This window comes from Cydia splendana, chromosome 3 (genome assembly GCF_910591565.1).
Source record: "Cydia splendana chromosome 3, ilCydSple1.2, whole genome shotgun sequence".
NCBI lineage: Eukaryota > Metazoa > Arthropoda > Insecta > Lepidoptera > Tortricidae > Cydia > Cydia splendana.
In genome coordinates this window covers 27675471-27684391 of record NC_085962.1, presented here as the reverse complement: position 1 = coordinate 27684391, position 8921 = coordinate 27675471, and the positions used below count along the sequence as shown (strand labels likewise).

Sequence of the window (8921 nt, the reverse complement as noted above, 5' to 3'; positions counted from 1 at the left end):
GATTCTAAGTGTAAACAAAAACTATACCTACATTTAAAATAAATAAAAAATACATACAAACAGGCAAGACGTTATATTTATTGTTTTTTTTTTTATTTAATGTTTTATAATTTCGAAGCGATATATGGGATTAGTTCTCCTTGCAAATGGGTTTTAAACGTAATTACCTAATTAACCCTTTATAAGGCATAACGGTGTCAGAAATTATGCAAAGTTGAACCCTATCACTTTAAAATAATGTTCAAAATCAGATGGGAAATATGTTCCCTGCCTGCCTTATAAAGCAATAATAGTGTTAATACCATTAACAGATATTAGGTAAAGCAACCACAAACTGACTCGTCTGTAGTCGAGTAGTCGTCATCATTTTTTCTTTTAGTACTATAACTAACCAGTAGGTAGCGGTTGGTCATCTACTTCAAATCACCTTATTAAATCACTGACTAAAGTATTTATTTATAGGGACATTTGCCAAGTCAGCTCATATTCAAGTGCGCGTGTACCGCGATATGAGCTGACTAGGCACAGGCAGTGCCCGCGGCTACAGTGCGGGCCCCCCCCGCTATATGTAAGTCAGTCTCGCCTTAACCATCAGTCATGTAACACCTGACAATTCTTCATGTACTTATAATATAATCAAGTTAGTAAATTCAGTGTTTCAGTTAACCTCGCTACCCCACCTTCAGGAACTACCTAATATAACTCTAAAGTGGTGACCCCGACTGAACGTTGGTAGCGTAGGTTGTTATTCGGACTTTTGTGGTTTATTGTTACGTGAAAATGACCACTGAAGAGAAGACTCCGGCAGCCTTGCAACTACAGGACATCGTAGTGCCGCGCTCCGCGGAGGTCATGGCGATCTCGGTGTCGAGCCGTATTCCAGACTTCTGGGTTGACCAGCCCAGAGTATGGTTTATACGCACGGAGGCCGTTTTAACGCCACAGAAGATAGGCGACGACGCAAAGTTCGACATGGTGGTGTCCAAGCTGCCGAAGGAAGTCATACTCCGACTTACGGACTTCCTAACGAACCCACCCTCCACCAACAAATACCAAGAGCTGAAAGCCAAGCTGTTGAAGATGCTAGAAGACTCTAAGAACAGGCAGGTGGAGAAAGTCCTAGGAGAAATGGATCTAGGAGATCAAAAGCCGTCGCAGCTATTAGCTAAGATGCGCAACTTAGCTAAGGATAGCTTTCCAGACGCGACATTGAGAATAATGTGGCAGAACCATCTGCCCACGGCGGTGCGTGCAGTTTTAGTAGCGTCCAGAGAGACGGACCTTGACACGTTGGCCAGCATTGCCGATGACGTGTCAGAGGCTACAAGAAACCCTCACGTGGCAGCAGTGGCGGTACCACAGGGCCAGGGGCACAGCGCGCCAGCGAGAACCTCAGGAACTGCAGATACAGCGGTGATACTAGCGGAAATCGCCAAACTGAGTGTCCGTATGATGGATTTGGAGCGTTCGAGGCCAAGGACACGGAACTTCGGACGCAGAGTTAGAGGAGCTCGATCCACATCCAGGCACAGGAGTGGAACTCGCCCACAAAGTAGCAGCAACAGGGCAGGAAGAAACCCGGACTGGCTTTGCTTCTACCACTTCCGGTTTGGACCGGCCGCCGCGAAGTGCATCCAGCCTTGCGCATGGGACAAGAAGCAGGGAAACGAGTAACGATGGCACAGAGTTCGGCGGAGACCTGTGCTATCCACACCAGCCGTCGTTTGTGTATAATAGACTTAAATACCGGACTGCGTTTTTTAGTTGATACAGGTGCGGACATTTCTCTAATACCGGCGGACAGGAGACTACGCGCGGGTGAGTGCACTAATTTAAAACTTTTCGCAGCAAACGGTACGCAAATAAAAACATACGGTGTTAAAGTGTTGTCTTTAGATTTTAAGTTACGTAGGCCATTTCGATGGGAATTTGTGATGGCCGATGTCAGACAACCAATACTCGGGGCCGATTTTTTGAGTTATCATAGGCTTTTAGTTAACCTGAGCGAACAGAAATTACACGACCTTGTAACAGAGTTCAACGTATCTGCAACGGTTGTCAATAGCAGTCAGCCGTCCATTAGTACAGTTGATGGTAATCATCCATTCCACAGTTTGTTGTTACAATTCCCTAGCATCACGAAGCCGCCGACGTACAGGGAACCCCCTGCGCACGATGTTGTGCATCACATTGAGACAACCGGGCCACCTACGTTTGCGAGGGCAAGGCCATTACCACCGGACAGGCATAAACGGGTCAAGGAGGAATTTCGCCGAATGCAAGAGCTAGGCATTTGTAGGCCAAGCAAGAGCCAATGGGCTAGCCCGTTAACAGTGGTAACGAAAAAGAACGGCGAAATTCGCCCTTGTGGGGATTATCGTGCCTTGAACGCGCAAACGAAACCCGATAGATACCCGATACCTAGACTACACGATTTCACCTTCATATTGGCAGGTAAAAAAATATTTTCAAAGCTAGATATAAACAGAGCTTATCATTGTATACCGGTAGCCAAGGAAGATATCGAGAAAACAGCAATTATCACAACATTCGGGTTATGGGAATTCCCTGTCATGTCGTTCGGGCTTCGCTGTGCCGCACAAACCTTCCAGCGGTTTATGAATACTTCAGTACTGGAAGGCCTAGATTTCCTATTCAATTATCTAGATGATGTTCTTATCGCAAGCGACAACGAGGCGCAGCATAGGGACCATCTTAGACTGGTTTTTGAACGTTTTGCTAAATTCGGAATTACAATTAATTTAGCGAAGTGCAGTTTCGGACAAACGCAGTTAGAATTCCTGGGTCACCAGGTGGACGCATCGGGCATTAAACCGTTAGAGGAAAAGGTTCAGGCTGTAGCACAGTACCCGAAACCGGAGACAGTGGAGCAGTTGCGACGATTTCTAGGCATGCTCAACTTTTATCGGTCTCATATTCCCAAGGCAGCGGCCATACAATCAAAACTTGATCAATATTTAGTAAACACGAAAAAACGCGATAAAACGGCGATAGTTTGGACGAAGGAGACTGAGGAAGCGTTCGAACAGTGTAAAGAGGGCCTTAAAAAAGCCGTTACACTGTCGCATCCTCAGTCCGACGCGGTTCTAGCCTTAATGTCCGACGCGTCATCTAACTGCGCGGGTTCTGCATTACATCAGTTGGTCAAGGGAAAATGGGAACCATTAGGGTTCTTTTCAAAAAAACTAACGAAGGCCCAGAAAAGTTATTCCGCATATGACTTAGAACTGTTAGGTATTTATTTATCGATGAAACATTTTCGCAAGTCATTTGAGGGCAGACCACTGATAGTTTATACAGACCACAAACCTTTGTGTCATGCGTTCGAAAATATAGGGAAAAGTAGTAGTGAAACACCGCGACGTACGAGACATTTAATGTTAAGCCCTGTCTGCTAAGCCGATGGTCCTGGGTTCGAATCCCAGTAAGGGCATTTATTTGTGTGATGAACACTAATATTTGTTCCTGAGTCATGGTTGTTTTCTATGTATATAAGTATGTATTTATCTATACAAGTATGTATATCGTCGCCCAGTACCCATAGTACAAGCTTTGCTTAGTTTGGGGCTAGGTTTGATCTGTGTAAGATGTCCCCTAATATTTATTATTTTATTATTTATTTATCAGCGAGTTCACTGCGGATATTCGTCACATAAGCGGGAAGGATAACGTTGTGGCTGATACGCTATCCCGCATAGAGACCATTGTTTGCCCAACCGCTATTAATTACACGGAACTCGCTGACGAGCAAGCGCGAGACGAGTACCTAGCGAGCATGACGCAATCAGACCGGCGCGACGGAAACGATACTGTAGACATAAAATTACTCGCAATACCGAATTGTCAAAAGGCTGTATATTGCGAAATATCGTTGAAGGAAGTAAGGCCGTATTTGCCCGAAAAGTTTAGGCGCGCCGCGTTTGAAAGCGTCCATTGTCTGAGTCACCCCGGAGTACGCACTACTCGCAAAATGGTATGTCAAAAGTTCTTTTGGCCAAGTATGAATAAAGACGTAAGTCATTGGGCCAGAGCGTGTATACCTTGTCAAAAGGCGAAAGTTACCCGACACACTGAGTTAGGTACATTTGAAAACGCTGATAGGCTGTCGCATATCCACGTGGACCTGGTCGGGCCGCTCCCGACATCTCCGCATGGAAATCGCTACCTAGTAACAATAATAGATAGGCGTACTAGCTGGCCGGAAGCTTTTCCAATAGCAGACATGACAGCAGAAGTAGTGGCTAAGACGGTGTTTAGCGGGTGGATCGCGCGTTACGGTTGTCCGTCGCAGCTCACAACAGATCAGGGACGTCAATTCGAAAGTAACCTATTTAGAGAGCTATCGGATTTGTTAGGCATAAACAAAATCAGAACCACACCCTTCCACCCTCAGAGCAATTCCAAGGTAGAACGTTTCCACAGGAGTTTGAAAGCAGCACTAATGGCCAGAATGAACAATACCTCGTGGGAGGACGAACTGCCGACCGTCATGCTGGGCCTGCGCGCGGCAGGACGAAGCGATAATGACGTAAGTGCCGCAGAGATGTTGTTCGGACGTACGCTACGTTTACCTGGGGATTTCTTTGACACACGCCCCACGGAACCCAGCGATCCGGGTAGTTTAGTAGATAAAATTCGGGAAACAATATCTCAGTACAAACCGGTATCTGCGGGATCACGTAACAACAACAACCGCATTTTATTTGTGCATAAGGAATTAGCATCATGTCAATACGTTTTCGTCAGGGATGACACCGTGAGGAAATCATTACAGCCACCCTATATGGGACCTTTTAAAGTGTTAAGTAGAGACGAAAAAGTATTTTTAGTACAATTTCCAAATAGGCAAGCTCGTATCTCAATTGACCGATTGAAACCTGCTTACGTTTGGAACGACGACGTAGCTACCGATAGCAGCGAGAGTACTAAGGTAAGCGACTCCACTGCAGCGCGAGGCGAAAGCGAAGCTATGGCGAAACCGCGTACCACTAGAAGTGGTAGAGTTATAAATAAACCGGTTAGGTTTTTAATTGACGAATAGATTCGCGGCATATATAGTTTCGCACATAAAACACTAATTAAGGAATTAATATACTATTATGAATTTTTAATGTTGAAATTTTACATTGGTTTACATTCATATTTTACACATTCTATTTTTACACTTTTTTATCATACACTTATATACAAAACATACATATACATTTTTTTTATTAAACTGTTCAATTCATTTTAGCATTTATAAGATATTATCGCATATCGGTAAACGCAAGTAATGGTTGACTGACATTATACGGTTATTATGTTGAACTACTTAGTTGTAAATAGCAATAAGAATTGCTGAGAGCTGATGTTATACTTTGGACTTGGATTTATCTTATTGCTGGCACGAAATTTTGCAAAATGATGTGCTGTGACATTGCGTAATTGTTTTGTGTATGTATTTAAAGTAGAATATTGTAATTTTTGTTGAGACTACTTCACTTGCTTGTGCGCAACACGTACATCTTTCAGTTTTATACTGTAAACAAATTGTGAATTATTAATTAAAATGGGCTATAACCAAAGTAAAGAAGAAGTACCAAGCAACAACATAGCAATAGCTGAAGTCCACAGTGTCACTGGTCAAGTGGACACGAAACTGAATTATTTCGGAATGGTGCTCATAGTAATCGCTATCATATTGACGTTATTTTTTTTATACTTCGTACAAGCGAAGTGCAGGCAGTGTATGCGCACCTGGTTACAAAAAGCTGTAAACAAGGTTCAGCCGACAGCAGTGGTTGTACATAGGGAACAACCACAACCGAAACAACAACCGGTAATTTACTAGTGAAGTGAAGTGCAGTAAAACAAGTGTTGTGTAACTAAACTTTATTTCAGTCTTTAATCATAATGTCTGTATTACATATAGTACTTATGTTTAAAAAACCTTTGGTACATTGTTCTAAAAATAGCTAACTGTAATGTGTTAATATTATACGTGTGACGGCTTGTGGACACGCATCGCGCTATGTCAGCGTAATACGTGCCTACATGCCATTCGAGTACATACACTGATTAGCCATAACAATGTAAGGCTAGAGTCACACGGGCGGAGTTAAGGAAGGATCCCACAAGAGAGATCATTGTATTTTTATTATATTTTTTTTTGTTTCAAAAAAAAGGGGGAAGTAATATAGGGACATTTGCCAAGTCAGCTCATATTCAAGTGCGCGTGTACCGCGATATGAGCTGACTAGGCAGTGCCCGCGGCTACAGTGCGGGCCCCCCCCCGCTATATGTAAGTCAGTCTCGCCTTAACCATCAGTCATGTAACACCTGACAATTCTTCATGTACTTATAATATAATCAAGTTAGTAAATTCAGTGTTTCAGTTAACCTCGCTACCCCACCTTCAGGAACTACCTAATATAACTCTAAATTATTCAATTGATACTTAAATTACTTACACAGATATTAGTTTTGTTAGGTGCGTACCTAATATCTGTGTACCTACTACTTTTTCTAACTACTAAGGTTCGTTTCAGATTGTTTATTCTAGTTAACGTTGGTAGCAGTATTTACCGCCGCTATCGGATCTCAATGTTAAGCAGAAACCTTATCAGGATCAGTACGCAACCCGAACTCGTCCACGACGTAACCGAGGTATTTTATGGACTGCCTGAAAAACGTAGACTTCTCGAAATTAATTGTTAAATTCGCCTTTTCTAACTTCGCCAACACATGATTTAGCAATAGCAAGTGCGTCTGAAAATCGGATGAGCGAATCACGATGTCATCGATGTAACAAAAAGCTAAACCGGTTTCGATGTCACCTGTCAAATTGTGATCAATAAAGCTGTCCATCAGCCTCTGCTGACGCGCTGACGCGCCGCAGAGACCAAAAGGCATGACCTTGAACTTAAACATTCCACGACCGGGCACGCAAAAACTTGTTTTCTCCTGTGAGGTTTCAGCTAACGGGATTTGCCAGAATGAGGAACTTAAATCGATCGAGGTCAGGTATTTCGCTTCCTTCAAACTATCCAAAATCTGGGGTATATACGGAATGGAATACGAATCTCCCTTTGTGACCGCATTTAACTTCCTACAATCTAAACAAAATCGCCAATCACCGTTTGGCTTCCTAACTAACAGAGCCGGGTTATTCCACGGACTCTCACAGGGTGTAACTACGTCCAATTTTAACATGCGGTCTAACTCGGAGGCTAAAGCAGCGCGTTTTTCCGGCGACAACGGGTACTGTTTCGTTTTGATGGGCGTGGCATCGCCAGTCGCGATGACATGCTCGGTGAAGCTGGTTCTGCCAAGCCCCTTCTCCTCGAACGAATTGTTTTTAAATTTCCCTACGACGGTATCCGCGAGTTCCCTCTCGGCCGCAGTTAAATGCTCGTAAGACCGAATCGTGTGTACCTGTTCTGTACTTAAACCGTTGCAACTAAAATAATTTTCAGGTGGAGTCATGTGTTCCGCATTTTTTAAGCATTCAGGCAATAAATCAAAAGCTTTCCAAAAATCATACCCTAAAATCACGTAATTTACGATCGAGGGTGCTACTACAAACTTTATTACTTTCGTAGTATTTTCAAACGTAACCGGGACAAAAATGTACCCAATCGACTCGCAATTTACTCCATTTGCGACCCTACACGAACTAGAGTACGCTTCCTGAAATGTAAAACCAAATTTGACAAAATCTAAATGTGCATTGTTCCCTACAACTGACAATGCTGAACCGCTATCGGCCAATCCATAAATCTCGAAATCATTCGCCTTAAATTTCAAATACGGCCTAATATCATCCTTATTTGAGGCAAACAGAATCGTAGCAATCGAACTAGCATTTTTATTTTGTTCAATCGATTTAAAGTTTATTCGATTCGATTGACACTTGCTACGATTCAACCTTAGGCGTTTTTTGACTGTGGTTGCATTGGTTTCTGAACGCTACCCTTTTGACAGATTTCACACTCCGATCGAATTGTATTTGCTTTTCCACAACCAAAACAGCTATACGAATTTAATTTAGGCTTTTCCTTACACAATTTAAAAGTTATGATCCGGTTTTCCGCATTTGTAACACACTCCACGATGTGGTTTCGAAAACTTCGCGTCCGAAAACCTTGGTTGCTGTTTCCGCTGTGAAAAGGAACTATCCGACTTGGTCGCGAAGCCTGAGCTTTGTTTTACAGCGATGGCATTCACCTGAGGTTGCTTGGCACTGGAGCCTTTATAAACGTGATCACGACAAAGTGTATGCTCGCTGACCTTGGGCGGTTCTACAAATAACTTCGCCCTTTGCTGTGAAAACTCAACCTTGCGACAATAAGCCTTCAGTTCGGCGACCGACTTAATATCCACCAATGCCAACTGCTGAGTAAAATGTGGGCGAATGTTGTGCAACAAGATGTCCAGCTTCGCCTCCTCCGGTAAGTCTGATTTTAATCTTGCAAACATTCCTGACATTACCGCAAAATATAAATGGATGGGTTCGTTTTCCCCCTGTGTTCTAGCTTGAATTTCCTGTCTCAGCCTAAAATCATAGTCACCGGGGACAAACTCATCTAATAAAAGTGACTTTACTTCCTGAGACCAAAGGATTTGGATTTAAAACCTCCGCGCTGCCACTGGGTGCTGCTGGACCTGAACCTGGACACTCAATCTTCGCCAATAAAGTCTCAAGCTTGGATTGCAAACTAGTCTTCAGTTCTAACAATGTCTGGGTGCGTTCCGGCTGAACCCTAGCCAGACGGTGATAAATATGGTACCCAAGGGCTTTAGCGCGACTTAAAGAATATCTCTCCTTTTTCTCACAATATTTGTCAACAATGGAAGCCAAATCGATCACTTTCTCCGAGACAATGCCTAGCTCCGACTCCGCTGACAGTTCAGTTTCC

At 43.3% G+C, this 8921-nt stretch overlaps 1 protein-coding gene across 1 annotated transcript; it reads left to right on the top strand.

Annotated features, from left to right (window-relative positions):
* The first annotated feature begins 716 nt into the window (after window positions 1-716).
* On the top strand, window positions 717-6439 carry LOC134806627 (uncharacterized). The gene is made up of 2 exons (XM_063779954.1): window positions 717-1552; window positions 6142-6439. Exons 1-2 carry the CDS (start codon window positions 781-783, stop codon window positions 6201-6203), a joined length of 834 nt encoding a protein of 277 aa, XP_063636024.1. The 5' UTR covers window positions 717-780; the 3' UTR covers window positions 6204-6439.
* The last annotated feature ends 2482 nt before the right edge of the window (window positions 6440-8921 follow it).

Excerpts from the sequence above, each read along its gene's own strand:
- LOC134806627 (XM_063779954.1), top strand. The coding sequence starts at position 781 with ATGACCACTGAAGAGAAGACTCCGGCAGCCTTGCAACTACAGGACATC. Across the intron at positions 1,553-6,141 it reads GAGTGGAACTCGCCCACAAA|AGAGATCATTGTATTTTTAT; the intron begins GTAGCAGCAACA and ends GGATCCCACAAG.